Source organism: Phyllobates terribilis, unplaced genomic scaffold (genome assembly GCF_046119375.1).
Source record: "Phyllobates terribilis strain yellow unplaced genomic scaffold, ASM4611937v1 Scaffold_5__5_contigs__length_657084704, whole genome shotgun sequence".
NCBI classification, from domain to species: Eukaryota; Metazoa; Chordata; class Amphibia; order Anura; family Dendrobatidae; genus Phyllobates; species Phyllobates terribilis.
The window spans coordinates 389,459,312-389,483,144 of NW_027362765.1; the positions used below are offsets into that span (position 1 = coordinate 389,459,312).

Here is a 23,833-nt window from a genome sequence, read left to right on the forward strand (position 1 = left end):
TAAAGCCGTCATATGTCAGGGATAAGAGGCGCAAAAAGAAAAGAAAAAAAAGTAATTGGGACATTGTGCGCGCACAATAAAATGACGCATTTCAGTCCCGGTGTGCGTCTTTCTTCAGAGTCACGATGTCCAGAATGGGTATTAGTTTTAGTAAGCATTGTGTGGCCATAGATGCCACTGGACTCCAGCAATGTTATAGAGTACCATTTGTGAAAGAAGGATCACAGCTACACTACTTGCAAAGTAAATGTTTTTTTTTCACAGTTATTATTGTTGCCAACAAAAATATCTAAGAAAAAAAAGCTCTAAGTGGGGAGGAAAAAACAAAGAAAGTTCAGGGCACTTACTTTTGTGCAGATACTCTATGAGCTGATATATTTGTGCGATGCCTTCTTCTGTCAATGGCGCTCCAAAAATGATGCCTTTCTCTGCGGAAAAGAAAGAAGAAGTCGATCACTTTGGCTGCACTTACTCTAAACATGAAAGGAAGTCGAGAGCCGCTATTGCCTTTGATGTGCTGCAGCAGCAGATACAGGCATACTGCAAGCCGAGGGTTACACTAGAAAAAGCATTCCTGGAGAAAATGGCTTTTCACATTAGGTTATTGTGTGTGGGTGACAATAAGGTGCGTAGGAGGCATCATCCTGCCCGGAAATGTCCTAAGCCCAATGCACTTCTGCACTGAGCAAAGGGAAGGTTACAAGTCAACTACGAGGTGGTCCGACCTAGAGTTTACCCCAAGCCTCTTGTCACACGATTTGCAGTTCTGTTAGTTCTTGCATTAGCCATCAGATGAACTTTAGTTTACAGGGGTAGCAGGGTTAGGGCTGTGTAAGTAATCACATTAATTCGGCATCTAAAACAGTGCTATCCATAGCAAAGAATACCTCCGAGTCATTGGCTGCTATGGGTATAAAAAGGGAGAGAAACTCATGGTGCGGCCACCATCCTCCCCTGACCTCAGCCCTATGGAGAACCTTTGGAGTATCCTCAAGCAAAAGATCTATGAGGTTGGGAGGCCGATCACATCAAAACCGCAAATTGGGGCGATTCTGACATCCTGCAAAGAAATTCAAGCAGAAACTATCCAAAAACTCACAAGTTTAGTGGATGAAAGAATTGTGAAGGTGATGGAGGATGGCAACATAGGGGTTAAACGTATTGCAAGTTATGTTTTAATGTGTGCTATGTATGTTATGATTTGTGTGAGAAAAGTGTGCTATGTTTTAATCCCTATGGCCGTTGCTGCATGTCAGTTCTCCTATAGGCTTTGCCTAAGGCCTGCGGGAGGTCTGTCCACTAGGGGAACCATACAGCAGATAGGGACAGTTTGCATTACACTGCATAGGACACTAGACAGTCACCACTGGGATTAGAGGAGTTTATAGAAAAACAATTTTTCTGGGTTGCAGCAAGTCAGGGTGTGGAGTCCATGACACACATACATATACACACACACACACACACACACACACACACACACACACACACACACACACACACACACACTTATGAGTCCATGCCTCACACAGCACAGGGAAGGTGTAAGGCTTGTAAAAGAGAGTGGAGTAGGCGAAGGAAGGCTGAACAGACAGGAAAACAGGTTCCAGAAAGCCGATACAGCAGAGAGGAAAGTGCCCTATCAGCTCAAGTTTCCTAATACAATGAGGACACATCTAATGCTTCATCTGGACGCCAGGACAGTCTAGAAGCCTGGAAGAGGTACTGAGGAGCTGACCTCGGTCACCCTGATGAGGAAGATGTCGGCCGGGTCGCAGAGAAAGTGGGTCTCAGGACAGGATGGGGACAAACACTGAAAAGGCACATAACCAAGGAAACATCACTAAAAAGAGACTATGTCTTAATCTGTATGCCGCAGCCGTGTGGAAATGAATTGCACAGTAAAGACAAACCTGTTAACCCGGACCCCAGGTCTCCTGTCTTGTCTGCAGCCGTTACCGATCCAAAAGGACAGGGAGGAAACAGTGAGTAAAGAACAGACTCCACCACACAGTACACTCCACCCTCATTCCTTTTCAGAAGAGGAGTTTCAAGGCAAAGAAAACTCAGTAAGGGCCCACAGTCACAGCAAACGCAGCATATTGAAACTGGCCATGTGCCCCCTCTTCAGTGACATTAAAGAAGGGTCCTGGGTTACATGTAACTTGACCTGTGAAGATGTTTTCGATTTCAGTAACACGGCTCTCAGACCATAGAGACTTCCGTCAGTGTACAGGGTGAACGGTTGATCAAAGAGAGCATACGCCAATAAAGGTGCCTGCACAAGGGCGTCCCGGATCCGATCAAATGCCTGTTGTTGTCGGTCCGTCCACCGAATCGGCTGATTCTTGGGCCCCTGCGTCGTCCCTCTCAACAACTCATTCAGTGGTTCAGCCACTTTAGCAAAGTCTTTCACAAACCTATGGTAGTATTCGGTTAAACTGAGAAACGCCCGTACTTCTCTCACGGTCTTGGGATAGGGCCACTCCTGAATGGCCTCAATTTTACTCGGTGCTGACCACACACCCTCAGCCGACACTATATGCCCCAGATACTTGATCTGCATCCGGAACAAGTGACATTTTTGGCTTGATTTAAAGTCCATTGTCCCTCAGTCGGTGCAACACTTCCTAAAGCTTCTTCAGGTTGTCGAACGAATCTCCAAATATAATCACATCGTCCAAATAGATCAACACGGACTCAAAATTGTAATCGCCCAAGCAGCATTCCATTAACCGCTGAAACGTTCCTGGAGCATTAGTCAGTCTAAAGGTCATTCGATTAAATTTGTACAGTCCCACTGGCAAGATGAATGCTGTCTTCTGCCGATCTTGAGATGCCACAGGCACCTGCCAGTAGCCGCTGGCCAGGTCAAGAGAGGAGAAGTATTTCGCCTTTCCCAGGGCAGACAGGGATTCCTCGATCCGGGGCAACCGGTAGGAGTCACGTACTGTGTGCGCATTCAGCTTACGGTAATCAACACAAAACCGTATGGATCCATCCTTTTTCGGACCAACACGACCGGTGCGGTCCAAGGACTGACTCGGCCGGACCACCCCATTATCCAGCATCTGCGCCAGCATTCCTTTGACCTCCTGATAAAGACTCGGTGGGATCTAGAGATATCTCTCCCGAATTGGGGGGGAGGGGGTGTTTCCCGTGGGTATCTCGTGCTCCACAGCCTTTGTGCAACCAAAGTCTTCATCTCCTGATATTCCCACAGCACAGCCTCCATTCTGATAGCCTGCTCAGGAGCCAACTGGGACTCATCCACTCCCATGATCTCCATAATCTTTCTGCCATTCCACGCTGGCGTGGGGGATTCTTCAGCTGCAGTCTGCATCGACAGGGTCCAGGCAGTCTGCCCTCAGTGTGAACTGGCTTTTGGGGATGACTCCTTCGCCACACACATATACCTCAGCCAGCTTCGTGCCCACTGCCAGAGTCACCTCATGATTCTGCAGATTCAGACACCTCACTGGTACACTTCCATTTTGCACAATGGCCAACGTTCGAGCTATCATCGAACTATCCGTCTCTTCTGGCCGTCCCAACGGTTCCAGAACCACCTCCACACCATTCAGCTTCCTGTGCGTTCCTACAGGCATCAACACAAGCTTCTCATGACCCGGGGCGATCACAATAGCAGACCCGCGTGGGACATACACCGCTCCCACCATTCTTCCTTCAGTTGAACTCTTCTGAATGCCGCACGAATGGACCACCTGTTGCAGGGCCCTCTGAGTGGCGTCGCTCGTTTCCAATATCTTGGGCCATCGCGCTCAAACAAAAGGGAGTCCAGCTCCCTCAGGATGTTCACTCCCAGAACCACCGGAAGATTCGACCTTGCCTGTGTCTTCACGAGCACCACTCCTTTGGTTCCCAATTCCTGACCGCACAGCTGTACTCATCCAAGCAATGCCTGCCACTGGAATTTCTTCATTATTAGCGGCCTTAGCAGATGTCCCGACTCTGTTTTGAGTCTCTTCGAAGTGCGTCTTGAAAAATTCTATCGGCATGGTTGTCACCTCCGATCCGGTATCCACTAAGCACGCCACCTTCCTTTCCTGCAAACTGCACCTCCAACGTGGGACTCTCCGCAATCAGATCTTCAGAACAGACATTGGGCGTTGATTTTTGTTCCTGCCTCGCCGTATGCCCAACTACAGCGAGGGCCTCTCTTTTACCGATGCCGGGACTTCAGCCGGCAGGTTCCTCGGGCAGTACCGCTGCATATGCCCCAGTTTTCAGCATCGCCAACACTGAACCGGTTTTCTTGCCCTACCTCCGGCTGCCTCAGGTCTAGGAGCAGTCGACATCCTCCCTGAAGTATAGGGTGGTTGCCAATATAGGGGAATAGGGGGGGGTTAGTCAGGGCTGAGCATATCAGAGGCGTCTCCCGAACTTGCATCCGTTGCACCTGTTCCGTCAGGCTTTCCACGGTTTTCTGTGAAGCCGCCAGCTGTGCCTGAACAGGGTCTGGTCTCGAATCTCTTGTGTTAGCCACTTGCAGGTTACGCCACTGCAGAGCAGGCCTCACTTCCAAAGTATGTGCTACCGGCTCTTCCTGTATTTCGGCATAGGTGACAACAGGAGTACTCCGCACCTTCAGCAACAATTCGCTCCTTAGCGCTTCACTCTGTATCCCCTTGATGCAGTTCCTCCAGCGCTATAGCATACTGGATCAGGCTTTCTCCATCTCTCTGGGTCCGGGCGAAAAACTGTACTCGTAGTTGCCCTGCCGCCGCCACATGATCAAAGGCTTTCTCTCTAGTATCTGGATGATATCGTTGACCGTCTTTCGTTTGTCTTCGGGTTTTAACAAGACAACTTTGCGGGCATCCCCCTCCAGAGCATTCAGCACGACTTCTGATTGTAGCTGGGGGCTGACACCGTGCAAGACAATGGCATTCTTCAACCTGCCTACCCAATCACTGAAAAGCAAGTTATACCCATCAAACTTGGCCAGGTGGTTAAGCAGTGCTCCCTTTGCGGAGCAACCAACTAACCGGTCACCAGTCTCTACTGGTCACAATGGGAGAAGGGGGGGTGGATTATTACAGCAGACGCGGCAGCACCTTCTGCGCTACTGGCACCAGCCATATCGAGCATAGTATCCTGCCAACTACGCCAAGATGTAACGACCGGAACGCTGGTCGAATGTGTATGAGGGATACGGCGGTGCAATGAATGACTCAGACCTCAGTGTAGTGGCAAATCAACTTTCTTTATACTTGTCAAACTAACAAGGGTTAGTTGGCGTGACAAAATTACTTTGTTCCAGAAGTTTTGAGGCTTGTCTCTGTGCTGTTTGGCGTATTGTAGGAGAGATATTTTGTGGCATTTGTGCAGTAATGGCTTTCTTCTGGTGACTCGACCATGCAGCCCATTTTTCTTCAAGTGCATCTTGAAACAGCCACAACACTAGTTTTCAGAGAATCCTGAATTTCAGCTGTTGTTATTTGTGGGTTTTTCTTTGCATCAATTTTCCTGGCAGTTGTGGCTGAAATTTTTGTTGGTCTACCTGACCGTGGTTTGGTTTTTACAGAGCCCCTGATTTTCCATTTGTTAATCACAGTTTGAACACTGCTGACTGGAATTATCAATTCATTGGATATCTTTTTGTATCCCTTTCCTGTTTTATACAGTTCAACTACCTTTTCCCGTAGATCCGTTGACAATTCTTTGGCTTTCCCCATGACTCACAATCCAGAAACGTCAGTGGCTGGCTGAAGGATGCAAGAGTCTGTCTGGATCCCAGAAACTCACTCCGCTTTTATGCACACACACTGATTACAAGCAACCAGGTCACAGGTGAGGATGTTACCATTTGTAGCCATTCAAACCCATGTGTCAAATTCTGAGCATGTTATCAGGCCAAAATCACCAGGGCATGTGAACTTTTGATCAGGGTCATTTGGATGTTTTTGGTTGTCATTAAGATTTAAAAAAGGAAAACATAGTAGTTTGACAATAAATGGCTTCACCCAACCAATAACCATGAGTGGAGAAAAAGTTTTTTTTATTATCATTCATATTCCCTGAAACAAGGCCAAGAAAGGAAAAATTATGCCGGGGTATGTAAACTTTTGAGCACCACTGTATAAGTATATACCAGAGTATAAGCCGAGGTTTTTTTTTTCAGCATACAAAATGTGCTGAAAAAGTCGGCTTATACGGTATATATATATTTGGGGGTGGAGAGCAGAAACTGTATTATGACGCACATTTACCTGTGACGGCATGTAAAAATATCCTGCGCTTTTGGGACATCAACTAAACAAGGAGAATTACTGCAACCGGATCACAGAAACCTCAGCTTAGGAGAGACGAGGTCACAGGTGAGGGAGAGCACAAGAAATAGGCCATTATACACAGAGGGTCAGGCATATAGCCATTTACTACATATTACTACTCAGCAGTGCTCGGTCGATATAATGAGGCAGTAGTGGGCGCGAGTGCACATTACTATCGACCCTATAGTATAGAGCAAGTTTCATACAAGGAGCTGTGATAATATCAGTCAAAACAAACCATTCATGTCACAAAAAAACACACATGGATGAAAAATAATTAAAGAGACTTTGTAACAAGGTTCTTGCCATCTCATCTGAGAGCACCACGGGGTCAGAAACCCAGTTTGTGGTGCTGGGTCACTTATTGGGTTGCTTAGAGGGATTTCCAGGATTGGAACAAAAGTATGCAGTCATTATGACTTAGACTTGTGAATCTTCACAGCGCGCAGTGTCAGGATTCTCCGGCGCCAGGCGGTCATGGGATCTGCATGCTCTCAGACACATTCTGACAAGATCTGCACGGCCACTTCGTGGAATAAACATTTTATTTTTTTAATTGTTTGCTCTGTTGTGGAGATATTGGCTTGTAAAGTTTAGCTTATAATGTAACATATAGTTAAGAGATTTGTCTCTGGGGGTGTGCACTTCTTCCCCTGCATGAGGATGACCAATCATAAGCATCTAGCAACACACAGGGGAAGAAAGAACTCATCCCTCCTCTTTAGCTACTGTGTAGACATAACTCAGCACTGCTGTAAGTATCATTACAAACACTTCCACATCTCAAAGCAGTCAGTGCGAGGGGGTGAGTGAGAGCTGATAGTACTGTGAGAGGAGATCTGAAAGTGTTTTCTATACTTCTACACAATGTAATGATGCATATCTATGCAGCCAAACACTTCCAGATCTCATCTCACACTGCTGTCAGCTCTCACCCTCCCCCCACACTGACTGCTGGGAGATAAGATCTGGAAGTGTTTGCAATAACTGAGCTCTGCTGTATTTCTACACAGATCAGTCAGGGCACTTTATTTTCTACATGATGGCTCTTGCTTATAACTGGCCAAGTGTGTGTGTGTGTGTGTGTGTGTGTGTGTGTGTGTGTGTGTGTGTGTGTGTGTGTGTGTGTGTGTGTGTGTGTGTGTGTGTGTGTGTGTGTGTGTGTGTGTGGCATCTGCACCGTCGCAGCTACAGCCACAAAATTTTGCAGTCACACGTCTGGACCCCGAAAGCGTCATGGGCTATGTTGTGAGGCGAAATTTTAACCTCGTACGTTCCAATTCACAAAAAATTTTGCGCCTATCTACATAATGGGGAAAAGTGAAAAGAAAAGTGTTGGAGGCAAATTGACAGCTGCCACATGTGAACAAGGGAGAATTAAAGAATGAGAGTGATGGCGCCAAAGAGTATATACCGTACAGTTGCTAAGGTGGGGCCCCGACATGGGATACTCATACTCACCACACACAGGGATATGAACACACACACAAAATGCGCCACACACTACCACATGCTTGAACACATATACCACCCTCAGCACACACAAAACTCATCTCACAAAGATTTATCAGGCTGCCAATAGCAACCAATCACAGCTCAGCTTCTATTTTGCTACAGTTAATTAGTCTGAGCTGTGATTGGTTAATATAGGCAACAAAGGACATTCTCAGTATAACAAAGCTTGTGTAAGGTAATACGATGTCAGTTAGGGTGTGTTGGTGGAAAGGCTGATGTCAGTCACATTACTTCTATATGTGAGAGGATATAGAAACTGCCAGTTACAGACTATTTTTACCACAATAATGCCTCATAAGAAAAGGAATTTCATGGCACGAATGTCAGCTGATGCGAAAAGAAAAGCTGCATTACGGGCCAATGAAAAATGTGAAGACCGAGAAACAAGGCTGACACACATGAGAACAGCAGCTGCTTCCTCAAGGGCCAATGAACTTTCTGAAGAGAGGGAAGCGAGGCTTGCAGACATGAAAACAAGAGCTGCTTCCTCAAGGGCCAATGAACTTTCTGAGGAGAGGGAAGCGAGGCTTGCAGACAAGAGAACAAGAACTGCTTCCTCAAGAGCCAATGAACTTTCTGAGAGAGGGAAGCGAGGCTTGCAGATAAGAGAAGAAGAGCTGCTTCCTCAAGGGCCAATGAGTCATCTCAGCAGAGAGAAGGCCGACTTGCCACTAAGAGAATTGCTATTTCTTCCACCAGGGCACAGGAAGTGGTTGGAGATTTGAAACATGCTGCCTTTTGTTACCAGTCAAAGTTTCCACATGCAATTGAGGCAACCATTTTGACAGGATGTGCCACAGGAGAAGATGTTTTCATTCCAATAATTCCTCTCATTCCATCTGATTTGCCTTTTGATTTTAAACGCCTCCACTTTCCTGTTCGACTGGCATTAGCTATGTCCATCAACAAGGCTCAGGGACAGTCCTTGAAAGTAGTTGGAATCGATTTACAATCTCCATGCTTTTCTCATGGTCAACTTTATGTGGCCTGTTCAAGAGTTGGAACAGCTAAAAATCTGTTCGTGTTTGCACCTGAAGGAAGAACTAAGAATGTCGTTTATCAAAAGGCTCTCGAATAAGGAGTAGAAGATTACTTCACATTACTTGGCCAATTTAGTTAAATCTGTGTGGAATATCTCTGGTGTTGAAATATATGTTGTGTGGAGAATAAATTTTTGTGAACACATTCTATTTTGCTAACAGCAGTTATTAACCCGGGCGAATCCGGGTAGTAGTACACACACACAGTGCTGGCCAAAAGTATTGGCACCCCTGCAATTCTGTCAGATAATACTCAGTTTCTTCCTGAAAATGATTGCAATCACAAATTCTTTGGTCTTATTATCTTCATTTAATTTGCTTGCAAGGAAAAAACACAAAAGAGAATGAAGCAAAAATCAAATCATTGATAATTTCACACAAAACTCCAAAAAAGGGCCGGACAAAAGTATTGGCACCCTCAGCCTAATACTTGGTTGCACAACCTTTAGCCAAAATAACTGCGAACAACCGCTTCCGGTAACCATCAATGAGTTTCTTACAATGCTCTGCTGGAATTGTAGACCATTCTTCTTTGGCAAACTGCTCCAGGTCCCTGATATTTGAAGGGTGCCTTCTCCAAACTGCCATTTTGAGATCTCTCCACAGGTGTTCTATGGGATTTAGGTCTATATACAAGTTTGGACACACCATCTCATTTAAAGATTTTTCTGTATTTTCATGACTTTGAAAATTGTACATTCACACTGAAGGCATCAAAACTATGAATTAACACATGTGGAATTATATACTTAACAAAAAAGTGTGAAACAACTGAAAATATGTCTTATATTCTAGGTTCTTCAAAGTAGCCACCTTTTGCTTTGATGACTGCTTTGCACACTCTTGGCATTCTCTTGATGAGCTTCAAGAGGTAGTCACCGGAAATGGTTTTCACTTCACAGGTGTGCCCTGTCAGGTTTAATAAGTGGGATTTCTTGCCTTATAAATGGGGTTGGGACCATCAGTTGTGTTGTGCAGAAGTCTGGTGGATACACAGCTGATAGTCCTACTGAATAGACTGTTAGAATTTGTATTATGGCAAGAAAAAAGCAGCTAAGTAAAGAAAAACGAGTGGCCATCATTACTTTAAGAAATGAAGGTCAGTCAGTGCGAAAAATTAGGCAAACTTTGAATTTGTCCCTAAGTGCAGTTGCAAAAACCATCAAGCGCTACAAAGAAACTGACTCACATGAGGACCGCCCCAGGAAAGGAAGACCAAGAGTCACCTCTGCTTCTGAGGATAAGTTTATCCGAGTCACCAGCCTCACAAATCGCAGGTTAACAGCAGCTCATATTAGAGACCAGGTCAATGCCACACAGAGTTCTAGCAGCAGACACATCTCTACAACAACTGTTAAGAGGAGACTTTGTGCAGCAGGCCTTCATGGTAAAATAGCTGCTAGGAAACCACTGCTAAGGACAGGCAACAAGCAGAAGAGACTTGTTTGGGCTAAAGAACACAAGGAATGGACATTAGACCAGTGGAAATCTGAGCTTTGGTCTGATCTGATGAGTCCAAATTTGAGATCTTTGGTTCCAACCACCGTGTCTTTGTGCGACGCAGAAAAGGTGAACGGATGGACTCTACATGCCTGGTTCCCACCGTGAAGCATGGAGGAGGAGGTGTGATGGTGTGGGGGTGCTTTGCTGGTGACACTGTTGGGGATTTATTAAAAATTGAAGGCATACTGAACCAGCATGGCTACCACAGCATCTTGCAGCGGCATACTATTCCATCCGGTTTGCGTTTAGTTGGACCATCATTTATTTTTCAACAGGACAATGACCCCAAACACACCTCCGGCTGTGTAAGGGCTATTTGACCAAGAAGGAGAGTGATGGGGTGCTACGCCAGATGACCTGGCCTCCACAGTCACCAGACCTGATCCCAATCGAGATGGTTTGGGGTGAGCTGGACCGCAGAGTGAAGGCAAAAGGGCCAACAAGTGCTCAGCATCTCTGGGAACTCCTTCAAGATTGTTGGAAGACCATTTCCGGTGACTACCTCTTGAAGCTCATCAAGAGAATGCCAAGAGTGTGCAAAGCAGTCATCAAAGCAAAAGGTGGCTACTTTGAAGAACCTAGAATATAAGACATATTTTCAGTTGTTTCACACTTTTTTGTTAAGTATATAATTCCTCATGTGTTAATTCATAGTTTGATGCCTTCAGTGTGAATGTACAATTTTCAAAGTCATGAAAGTACAGAAATTTCTTTAAATGAGAAGGTGTGTCCAAACTTTTGGTCTGTACTAATATATATATATATATATATATATTATATATATATTATATATATATACACACACACACATAAATAGGAAAGGTCCTTTTTAACTCATTCTGCAGCCAATAATGTGCAGGGGAAAAAGTACTGCCACATTTTTATTTAAGCCCAGTAATAAAAATTATTTTAGCCCAAAATACATGCATTTCAGTTAAAAAAAAAAAATTTTTTAAAAAACTTCCTCAAAGTGGTCAGCATCCTTTACAGGGAGAAATGTGACAGTGGGGTATACAGCAGCTCCTCGCCATTCAGTCCAGCCTGAAGATCACAAACAAGACATCTATACGGTGATGGAGACAATGCACCTACTGCCGGGACAGCAGGAGCGAGAGCCAGAACGCGCCGTAATGGTGGAAAAATGATATGTTAATCTTGCCCTTTACATCATTTACTCTACGGAGGAGACAATCCTACATTGTAACAGAAACTCCCCGTGAATGGAAGTCGTGTCTGATTAAATTCTGTATGGATGCAAAGTAGGCATTTCCCTACATGGGAGCAATTTCTGTGCGTGCCTTTAACTCAGGAGTGTGGTGTATTAATACAGCTCCAATTAAAATAACATTTTGTAATATAAGAAGCCATTCTCTGTCACAGCAGTGAATCCTGAGTTTAAATGGAGTAGAATGGATTGTTATGTATTTCTAGGGTTTCCATAATAACTGGAGCGGAACATGAGACGCATTTAATATAAAAGGACAGGAAAAAATAAAATAAAAATAATAATACCCTGCGGCTCGTAGTGCACAATAGCAGGAGCCACTCCACCGCCAAAGTACAAGAAGACACGTCTGGTGACACTGAGCATGTGTGACCACCAGCACTAGGTGCAAGGTGGTCATGGAGCGAATTAAAAACAGCAGGGGGCGCCATAACAAGTAAAGGAACAGCAGTCCACAGAGTAAAGCTGGGCATACACATTCAAGTATCTAAAGTGTATATTGATAGAAAAGAGGAGAGGCTTATATCCACTGAAAAAAGGATCAGACATGTTTGCTACCCACAACATGAGGAAAAGGAGGGACAGCCCCATTCACTGTCAGCACAAGGTGATTAATGAATACAAGAACTCCGCTATTGCTGTAAAAGTTTAAAACGTAAAGAGAAGAGAGTGAAGTTGTAACACGGGTACTTTAGATGCAGTGACGCAGAAGCACAGAGCAGCCAATACAGGGTTAATAAACAGGGAAAGTTTATGATAACAAGATGAATCTCCACGCCGGGAGTAACAAGGGAAAATATGGGGAAATAGCACGTATTAGTCTGTAACTGAGAGTTCACAGTTTAACTAGATGTAGCAGAGTCAAACCGGTAACAAACGACAGTTTTCTCACTTAGCCGACTTGTATCCTCTACAAGGCAGTTGCCAGCTGGTGCTGGTGACGTTGTCTTCAGGCTTCCCCGCCCAAACAATGCTCCGTCTTCTGGCGGCAGCGGGCGGTCTCCGGTTTTACCCGCTGAGCCCCTAGTCCATAACACGGCACCTCACGTGCCCGGCTCCACCAACCCTGCGTCTCTTCTCCCTACAGTCAGCTTGACTCCTCCGGTCCACTGCACTCGGATCCCTTGCTCCAAGTCCTGTAGCCAGGAGCCTGGACCCTCTCACACGGCTCTGCTCCGCAGGACCCAGCTGCGCTTTCATGCGCAAACGTCCTAGTCTCTCCCTCTCTCTCGTCACAGGAGGAGTTCCTCTGTCACCTGACCTCCCAGCTCCCTCTCTCGACACACCCCCTGCTTCCCTGTCACATGACACCTCTGCTTGCAGTCTGTCTTGCAACAAGAGGTACGGCCCGGCAGTTCCAGATCACTTGCTCTGAAAGTACTTACACCCCGGTCTTCCCCCTTACAAAGTCAGGGGTGATTGGCTGCAGGGATCACGGGACAATGTCACACGAGTCTGGGAGAGCCAGTGCCGACACTGCTGGAACAACGCCGGCACCGGAAGAGAGTAATGGTGTTATTGCTTTACTGGGAGGGAAACAGGGATTGAGAGGGTGTTGGCCAAGTAGTGGCCAACTCCATTAATACTAAAGGTGTGCGGGCACTTTTTTTTATTTTTGAAGTACCACATTGTATATTTGGCAGAAATTCATCAAATATGTATGGCCTCTTTAATTGCTTCCTGATGAAGAATGTACATCCATGTCCTCAAGCTACCTGCCTGATTCACACAGCATCTGCCTTCGAGACTGGTAAGTGTTTTACTACACACAGGGAATACGCTTTACTGCAGCCGGGGGCCTTCTGAACGTACCCGACGTTGTGACTCTGACTTCATGACATTGCAGATCATTATTTTTCCTATGCACTGCAGTACTATTGTATTATATAGTGTAAGCTATTCCAGAGAGCGTCATTATATTCTTCAGCCCTTGACAGACATTATCATCGCTGTCCCCATAGGGAATTTTATTTTCTGAGCCCCAATTAGTTTGTCTTTGGTTTTGGGAAGTAATTGGAGAACCCAGAGGAAACCCACGCAAACATATGGAGAAAATACAAACTCTTGGCAGATATCATCCTAGGTGGGGTTTGAATTAAGGATTTCAACACCACAAAACAAGAGTGCTAACTGTAACTGTAGGCGGCGGCTGCTGATTTAAGCCCTGCAAAACTCTCACCAGCTGGCACCTCTTCTGATTTGCACGCCCAGTGGATGACACCATTGTTGTTGCGATTCGATGCACACATGGCATCATGCTGGGCCAACTAATCATAGGTGCCCGGGATGCTGGAGTTTCCGGGCTCTGGTCAGTAGCCACACACTATGACGTTACCACTGGAGCAGGGTCCTGCCAATGCTTTTTATTAGAGATGCCCAAACATAATCAAAATCCCCTAGGGACCTTAAAATGGTACTAATAAAAACGTTTAGTCCCCACACAAAAAAAAAAACCAAGCCCTTATTTAACTCCGTAGCTGAGAAAAAGGAAAAAAAAAAAAAAAAAAAGTAAGAAAATTGTGATGCAAGCCTTTTTTTTTTACCTCCTTTAACAAAGTTCAATAATTATAAAAAAATAAAAAAAAAAGAGAAAAAGGGGATAAAAAAAAAAAAAGTAACGAAGCACATCTAACAAGTTCGGCATCACTAAATTGTATAGACATGCGGTTATCCCTTCGTCTGCATGATTTATAGCTGTTAGACAGCCTCAACACATGTGAGGATTCCCTAACAAACAGGCAATCCCTACATGTGTTGATGCTATCTTACAGCTGTAAATCATGCAGACGCAGGGACTCGAACAGAATATACGAGCACGCTGAAGATACTCTGCAAGCACCCGAACATGCTCGGTTAAACGAGCAAACTCGCTCAGCACTAGTCACAACTGCAAAATAAAAGTTTTGTGCAAACAAATACTTCTAAAATATCATTAAACTGAAGCAAACCCGTCCAAATCAACAAGAGTAACTGAATATGGGGTGCACGCATTTTTCTGCAACCTGGATTCTGAATGCTGATTTTAATTAATTATGAGGGGGGGTGGGATGATATAGAATTAACACTATTGTATATTTGTGCAGACCTTTACGCTTCAGGAAGTTGAGCGACTTGAAGAAGGAAGCCGCTGCTCCGTTCGGTCCTGGGAGCTTTGGCTCCGCTTCTCCCATGAGCTCAGCGAACTCCGTCCCAGGCAGATCTATCAACCTTGTGATGTTACTGACCAACAGCTCGGTGAACACTTCTGGGTTCTCGTGTCGGAGCTTTTCCACAAAGAAGTCCGGGTTGTAGATAACTGGCTGGCTCCGCAGGGAGGCGTCATTGCAGATCACTATGTTACACAGCGACTCACTGGAAGAGAAGGAAAAAAAAAAAAAAAAAATCTTTATATGCCAATAATTTAATTGCTAAACCCCCTTAACCAGTAATTGCCTGAAAGCTAAAGATCACACTTATTAAAGCGACCCTCTACCCACAATAGGACTATACATTTCTGTATGCAGTGCCCATTATGGGAAAGACAGATGCCACAGAGCAGAGAAACCAAGGCATCGGCAACGTAACAGAGGCACCGAGAAATACAACTGCTCGTCAGAAGTCAGTTCACAAAAAAAAAAAAAAAAGTTGTGGACCAGAACAGATGCTATATTTGCGAATTTTCCCGGCACTCGATAGATTTGGAGTGGGAAGATGTATTTTGATGAAAATCATACAGATTAACCATAACATGCAGTGGGCAGATCGCTTTAAACCTTGGAAATTAGGCTTTCTTCAAATACCTTGCATTTCCAAATGTGCCTGTGGGGAGGCGCTATCGCTGTCCACTCCTCCCCATCACGTGACCCCCGGCTGCAGCTGTCTCTGATGTCATGTCAAGTTCCGGAAATGGAAGCTGACCCGGCATCACCGAGGCGGGACCCTGTCTCCCTGAGTTTCCCAGTGCACTCCAGCGACTGCAGAACTTACAACCTTTATTAGAAAGAGCTTGTAAGCACCGCACATTTTGGGCCACCGCTGCTAGACTGCAGAGGTGGCCGGTAACCCAGGCAACAAGCCATAAACAATAAAACTAAAAATCACTCCATGGAAGAGGACAAGATTTTGAATAACAAGTAAACTGTAACGTTGGATGTTTTTACAAGTACTTTGCAATTTTACCCATTAAAGACCATGAAAAAACCCTTTAAAAAGCATCCTGAAACCGAGCCGATATCGCTGTCAGTCATGGTGGCACTTTATATTTTGGAGCAATGAAAAGGAAAACAACAATATATAAAACACATGAAAGCGTGTGATTAGTGCCTCTAAATCCCTATCCCCCTTCACAAGCACGTCCTGACATCAATACTAGACGTCTCGGATCCACCGCACGTCTGTGACAGGCGGCATTACTTTCTACCGCTCCACTGAAGATGATGATGGAGCGCTCCGCCAGGTTTACTCCGCACAATACATGAGTAGTCGCCACAAGACAAGATCAACACAAACAACTTGACCTTTTACATCTCATATCTGAAGTGCTTTACCACGAGTATAAAACACAGATCACAATACAACAAGTGCGCAGAAAGCAAACGCCACGTACTTTGTACAAAGCAAACACTGCGATTATATCAGGCGGCATACGCCAATGCCTAGGAATTAACGAAAAGACACATTGAAAAAAGAAAAAAAAAGCTTACAAGAGTGCAGAAACCTTCTGGAGCGGCATTAATGAGGCTGGAAATGGCTGTAAGTGGGGCTGAGAGCTACAGACGGAGATCATGCAGCCCATGCACATTCCTGGCATACTGCTCTGCACAAAAGAACATTGTACATCATCATGTACTGAGCGCCGCATATTAGGACTGAATTAAGGAGGAGAGGATTATAATTTTCTATTGTACCACCACTACACAAAAAGAGAAGCTTTTAGCAAACAATTGGGCTTCTTCACAGTTTACCAAGAATCAAAAAGTCCCAGAGCAGCAATTTTAACAACCTTTTATATAAAAGAGGTGATGAATTGGTTCCTCATGATCCTGAGTTACAGCCTGTATTATACTCCAGAGCTGCACTCACTATTGTGCTGGTGCAGTCACTGTATACATACATTACTGATCCTGAGTTACATCCTGTATTATACTCCAGAGCTGCACTCACTATTCTGCTGGTGCAGTCACTGTGTACATACATTACATTACTGATCCTGAGTTACATCCTGTATTATACTCCAGAGCTGCACTCACTATTTTGCTGGTGCAGTCACTATGTACATATATTACATTACTGATCCTGAGTTACATCCTGTATTATACTCCAGAGCTGCATTCACTATTCTGCTGGTGCAGACACTGTGTACATGTGGCGCCCCTGCGGGTTCAGTTGCCACAGAGGTACTGCATCTCACCCAGAGGTGTGGTTCCCCACTCTCAGGTAAGGACGGAGCACTACCCGGGACCCACACACTCACATCCAATACACTCCACTTCAGTAGGGTAGGGCGAGATTGCTCCTAAGGGAGAGCACAGTCCCTGGCTGGAGGGTGGAACTAGGTAGAGGAGGTGGATGGAGGAAGTAGCTCAGGGGAGCACAGACAGGAAGAGTATAAAAGACAGAGAGAAACATCTAGAAGGGTCGAGTCCTGCTCAGGAGAGCAGTGTTGGAGGTCCAGGCTCCTGGCTCCAGTGCTTGGAGCAGGAGTTCAGTGGAGAGCGAGGCCTAGTCTGAGAGGCCCAGGAGGAGAGAGTGAGAGAGGACAGGAGCAGAGGGAAGGCTCCAGAGACAGAGGGGATCCCAGGGCACGGGGAGTGCAGGAAGCCACCCGTGCGCTCGATTTCACACGGACATGGAGGGATCAGGCCGCAGAAGGGGACCGGCCCCAGACTAGTAAACAGCCAGGTTCAGCTAGCCAACCGGAGGCGGCAGCATTTTCAAGGTGTTGCAGCCAAAACCCACAATTATATCGCTGAAAAGGTGGCCACATAGGGTCCAGGGGATTGCAAGTCGCCCGACAAGACCCGAGGCCACTGGCTTGGGACACTGATTGCGAGGCGCAGGGCAGGAGGGTGAGAGCCAGTGCAGTGAGACGACCGGGAAAGGTACATAGAAAAGGGTCCCGTTTAAGTGCTCCTGAGGTACCTGAGAGATTGCTGGATCCCTACACCGGAGGATACAGGACGACGTGGGCGGTCATTCCTGGCTGCAGCGGTGACTTGGAACTGCGAGTAAAGCCTGAAGACTGCACCCCACTGTGACCTTGACTCATCTGCGCCATCACCTGCATTACACCGCACCACCAACATCTACCTCATAAAATCACCATCTACTGCCCTGGAGCTTAGCTCTACCTGTGGAGAGCTGAACCAACTCTGCTGCGTCACCATCAGCTCCAGAGGATCTGCTCCGCAGCGGCGGCCCCATATAGCCGCATACCACAGGTGGCGTCACGAACATTATCTCGAAAAAATGTATTCCCCTTTTTACTTTCCCTTTTAATTGACCGCCTTGGGTCACGGACCGGGTCACTGCCACCGTGACATCCCCCAGCATCGACCGGCCCGGCTACCGAGTACCCCACGGCCCAGGGGGCGCGTCACACATACATTACTGATCCTGAGTTACATCCTGTATTATACTCCAGAGCTGCACTCACTATTCTGCTGGTGCAGTCACTGTGTACATACATTACATTACTGATCCTGAGTTACAGCCTGTATTATACTCCAGAGCTGCACTCACTATTGTGCTGGTGCAGTCACTGTATACATACATTACTGATCCTGAGTTACATCCTGTATTATACTCCAGAGCTGCACTCACTATTCTGCTGGTGCAGTCACTGTGTACATACATTACATTACTGATCCTGAGTTACATCCTGTATTATACTCCAGAGCTGCACTCACTATTCTGCTGGTGCAGTCACTGTGTACATACATTACATTACTGATCCTGAGTTACATCCTGTATTATACTCCAGAGCTGCACTCACTATTCTGCTGCTGCAGTCACTGTGTACATACAGTACATTATATTACTGATCATGTACTGATCCTGAGTTACATCGTGTATTATATTCCAGAGCTGCACTCACTATTCTGCTGCTGCAGTCACTGTGTATATACATTATATTACTTACCCTGTACTATTCCCCAGAGCTGCACTCACTATTCTGCTGCTGCAGTCACTGTGTATATACATTATATTACTTACCCTGTACTATTCCCCAGAGCTGCACTCACTATTCTGCTGGCGGAGCCACTGTACATACATTATTTATCCTATGCTGATCTCAGCTATGGCTGCAGCATCCCATCACCGTATAGTCTATACTAAAAGGCACTATAGCCTGAAAATATTGAATACCACATCTGTACAGGTATGGGTATAGATGCTGTACTCACAACTAAATGCTAAAGCTGATGTTGCCATCTTCCATATACCCGGATTAGTTAAACTTCCTGGCTATGCTGATAGGCAAAATTTCATTACAGCTGGAGACCACCGCCATAGACATGAGATTTTGTAACTTTGGGTCCTAGCAATAAATAAGGGTGTAACATAACACTCTGGGAATAAGTGTAGCACCCCGAGGGCTCGGCTGCTACAGAGGTATTGCACCTCAAATCAGAGGTGTGATATTCCACTCCCGGGTAAGGATGGCGTGTGGACCAGGACTTAGTAAGCTGCATGCACCACACATACCCCATTTCCGAGGCACAGCTCAACGGTGCTCCCACAGAAGTGCAGGCACTACAGCTTCTGTCCCTGGCTGGAGTGGGGAGGGGAAAGTACACCCAGTGGTGTAGGAGCAGATAGGGGTGGGTCTCTGGGCATAGGTAGGAGCCCATTGGTTGCTAGTCACCTGGGCTCACACAGAGAGGGAGGTATATAAGGTGGGCACCATCTTAGAGTTCGGTTCAGTCAGGAGAAAGAAGAAGAAGTTGAGTCTGAAGAGAAGTGACAGGGAGCAGAGCTGCTGCATGGGCTCTGCTCCACAGGCAGGCCTTGTCAGGAGGCCGGAGCCTGAGAGAGAGAAGAAGGAACAGCAAAGGAAGTAAGAAAGGAAACAAGGAACTGGAACACAGAGAAAGGCCCAGAGACACGAAGGCAGAAGGAACCCCAAAGGCCCAGGAGATTGCGGGTGAAGGGTTGGCAGAGCAGGGTACCGGGACCCAAATTGGTGGAGGCAACAGATTCCTCAGCCAAGGACCGGAGGTTGTGACCACATCTTGGTGTGACCCCTAACTACATCCACCAGGAAAGCATACCACGTAGGGTCAGGGAAACCGGAGATAGGTTTCGCCAAGAGAAGGCCCGAGGAAGCTGGACAAAGGTGGGTCACTGGTGAGGACGGCCAGAGAAGGGAGCCCTGTGCCACGCTCTGGAATTGCCTGGGAGTTGGTCGAGCCCCTTGACTGGTGAACGCAGCACGGCTCAGGCAGTCCTTCATGTGCACAAGTGACCTGGATGAGAACTGTGAGTAAAGCATTGGAAACTGCACCACACGTCTCTGTGTTTCATCGCCGCACCATTAGTACTGGGACGCTCACACCATCACTCCCATCATCCACACTAGCTGCCCTGAGGCAATACTTCTCCCGTGGGGAGTTATCCCATACTCGGCTGCGCAAACAACATCAGCCTCAGCGGTCTGCAGCGCAGCGGCGGTCCCCACTGACCGCAATCCACGGGTGGCGTAGTCGGACATTTGTTATTACACTAAGACTGCCACTGAATTGACCACCCTGGAAACGGACCGGGTCAGCGCCACGGAGACTACAACCCCCAGCGATCCGGCTCCGGGTATCCCCTGCACAACACAGGCCCAGGGGGCGCGTCATAAGCCTTTAAAGGGCTTGTCCAGGGGTAAATTATTTTTCTTACTAGTTAGCAACAACCTGCCTGTTCTATCCAGCGGTGGTCAGAGTAGTCACTGGCCGCTCCTGACAGCGATTCTGCTGCTCCATGTCAACAGAGCAGCTCTTCATCCTCTTCTGGGCTGCTCTGCTGACATCACGCTGATTGACAGTTGACTCCCTGCAGTTACGTAGAAGAGAACCAGCTGTCATTGAGCATGACATCGGCAGCCGCACCCCATCAACAGAGCAAAGCGGGAGAGAAACAGCGGCTCTGTCGACGTGACGTCAGCGGAAGAGTCTGAATCTTAGTAGGAGCAGACTATGAGTAATCTGTGTCGGCAGAGATCTGCGCTGGGAAAAACAGACAGGTAGTTAGCAACTATGCTGCTCCTGGCTTATGCTTGTCTGCAGCGCCAATATCACATCAACAGCGCTGCAGCAAATCTGTCAACATGGACATAGCCCGTGAGCTCAGTTATTGGCTGCAGTGCTTCCTCCAAAATGATGTCGGTGCTGCAGACAATAACAGGGACAGGGGAGAAGCGGGGAGGGTGAGTAGAGAAGTTTGGGTTATTTCTTTGTTTAAAACAAACAGGAGGCAAGGAGCATGCAAAATGTGATGTTATTATAGCCACATACACAGTCTTGAACCATCTGCAATGTCCGATAAATGAAACTTTATTTTTTTTTATAAAAATTGGTCGCTCTGCCTTCTAATCCTTTTTTTTTGGATGGGAAAGAAATGTCGGATGGTCTAGGATTTCTAACACATCAAAATAAAATTTTAGGACGCTGCAAGTGTTTTATTTCCACTTTATGCTCTGCGAAAGGATCTAGAAATAAAGACCGGACATGAGAACACACATCAGAGAGGAGGACCCCTTTAATTCAATGGAGGGAGGTAAATAATTGGAAATCAAGACCTAGGTGCAATGTTAGCGGATGGTGCAGTTTTGTCAGTTTCTTTTTCCACTACCCTGGGAAATAATGGCAGAATGACAGTTTTTCCATAACCATGATCCAGGCTGCGACCTTCGCTGTCTTATATGAGGCCATGAATGGCGCAGTCATGTGACATCACCGCCGGGCAGGACGAGACGTAACCGCAGCCCTGAGATTATTCACAAAAGTGCCATAAAAGAACCGCTGCACTTGTTTCCCATAGTAACCAATGAGAAAGCAGCTTTCATTTCAGATCCTGTTTAGGAAAAATGAAAGCTACGCTCTGATTGGTTACTATAGGCGTCATTCCTCAGACAGTGTCACAGCGCGTTATGCACGGCTCCGGTGACCGGCTGTGTAACACTTTCTATACAGAATGTTTTTAACCACCGCAGCCATGCCGCCACTCACCGCGTTATACCCTTCTCTCTGTCACCCGTATCCTCCGTTGCTGCCATCTTGTTTTCAAATCATCCGCCGTCCTGTTGGTCACGCCCCTTTACTTGCCTATTGGTTGAGCTTCTTCTTCCCTTCATTGCTGATTGGTCAATTTGAATATCCTCGTGCTAGAGGGCGGGACATGCGGGCGCCATGCAGATGGATCACCACAGACCAGAGCTGGATTCTCGCGAGACCTGCTCGGTGCCTTCAGTGCGCGGAGCGGCGGATGGGGGACGTCTGTGACAACTGCTGGGAGGCTGCACGGACCTGACCGATGTGTGCGATGTACAGAGCGCGGAGAAGGCTGCATATTATCTGTGTAACAAGCTTCAGTAACCCCGTACACTGTATACACGTCCATTACTACACATCTGCCTGTAGTGTCCTGTGTACCCTCACTACTACTAATACTACTACTAATCATCTTTTTTTTATTTATATAGCGCCAACCTATTCCGCAGCGCTTTACAATTCAGACAATTTACAGACATTATCATCGCTGTCCCCATTGGGGCTCACAATCTACATTCCCTATCAGTATGTCTTTGGAGTGTGGGAGGAAAACTGGAGAACCCAGAGGAAACCCACACAAACACAGGGAGAACATACAAACTACCTGCTGATGTTGTTCTAGGTGGGATTTGTACCCAAGACCCCAGTGCTGCAAGGCTGCAGTGCTAACCACTGAGCCACCATATAGTGCTAACCACTGAGCCACCGTGCTGCACTACTCTATTATAGCTGCAATGCTGTAAACCGGGAACACCCCACAAGACCTGCCGTATACCAGGAACACCCCACACGACCTGCCGTATACCAGGAACACCCCACACGACCTGCCGTATACCGGGAACACCCCACAAGACCTGCCGTATACCGGGAACACCCCACAAGACCTGCCGTATACCGGGAACACCCCACAAGACCTGCCGTATACCAGGAACACCCCACAAGACCTGCCGTGTACCGGGAACACTCCACAAGACCTGCCGTGTACCGGGAACACTCCACAAGACCTGCCGTATACCAGGAACACCCCACACGACCTGCCGTATACCGGGAACACCCCACACGACCTGCCGTATACCGGGAACACCCCACAAGACCTGCCATATACCGGGAACACCCCACAAGACCTGCCGTATACCGGGAACACCCCACAAGACCTGCCGTATACCGGGAACACCCCACAAGACCTGCCGTGTACCGGGAACACCCCACAAGACCTGCCGTATACCGGGAACACCCCACAAGACCTGCCGTGTACCGGGAACACCCCACAAGACCTGCCGTGTACCGGGAACACTCCACAAGACCTGCCGTGTACCGGGAACACTCCACAAGACTTGCCGTATACCGGGAACACCCCACAAGACCTGCCGTATACCGGGAACACCCCACAAGACCTGCCGTATACCGGGAACACCCCACACGACCTGCCGTATACCGGGAACACCCCACACGACCTGCCGTATACCGGGAACACCCCACACGACCTGCCGTATACCGGGAACACCCCACAAGACCTGCCGTATACCGGGAACACCCCACAAGACCTGCCGTATACCGGGAACACCCCACAAGACCTGCCGTGTACCGGGAACACTCCACAAGACCTGCCGTATGCCGGGAACACCCCACAAGACCTGCCGTATGCCGGGAACACCCCACACGACCTGCCGTATGCCGGGAACACCCCACAAGACCTGCCGTATGCCGGGAACACCCCACAAGACCTGCCGTATGCCGGGAACACCCCACACGACCTGCCGTATACCGGGAACACCCCACACGACCTGCCGTATACCGGGAACACCCCACACGACCTGCCGTATACCGGGAACACCCCACACGACCTGCCGTATACCGGGAACACCCCACACGACCTGCCGTATACCGGGAACACCCCACACGACCTGCCGTATACCGGGAACACTCCACAAGACCTACCGTATACCGAGAACACTCCACAAGACCTGCCGTATACCGGGAACACCCCACAAGACCTGCCGTATACCGGGAACACTC

The 23,833-nt window shown here is 47.2% G+C and overlaps 1 protein-coding gene across 2 annotated transcripts in view; it reads right to left on the bottom strand.

The window, feature by feature from the left end:
* Positions 1–21,865, bottom strand: part of ARHGAP19 (Rho GTPase activating protein 19) — a 49,005-nt gene extending 27,140 nt beyond the window's left edge. The window contains exons 1-3 of one of the 2 annotated variants that reach the window (XM_073681332.1): positions 21,776–21,865; positions 14,665–14,930; positions 348–428 (exon numbers count right to left, since the gene is read on the bottom strand). In XM_073681332.1, the coding sequence (XP_073537433.1) occupies positions 348–428; positions 14,665–14,930; positions 21,776–21,822 (394 nt within the window). In that variant the 5' untranslated portion in view covers positions 21,823–21,865. Of the gene's footprint in view, positions 1–347; positions 429–14,664; positions 14,931–16,261; positions 16,371–21,775 lie in introns of those variants that run through there. The other variant, XM_073681331.1, reaches the window with a different exon arrangement.
* Between the last annotated feature and the right edge of the window lie 1,968 nt (positions 21,866–23,833).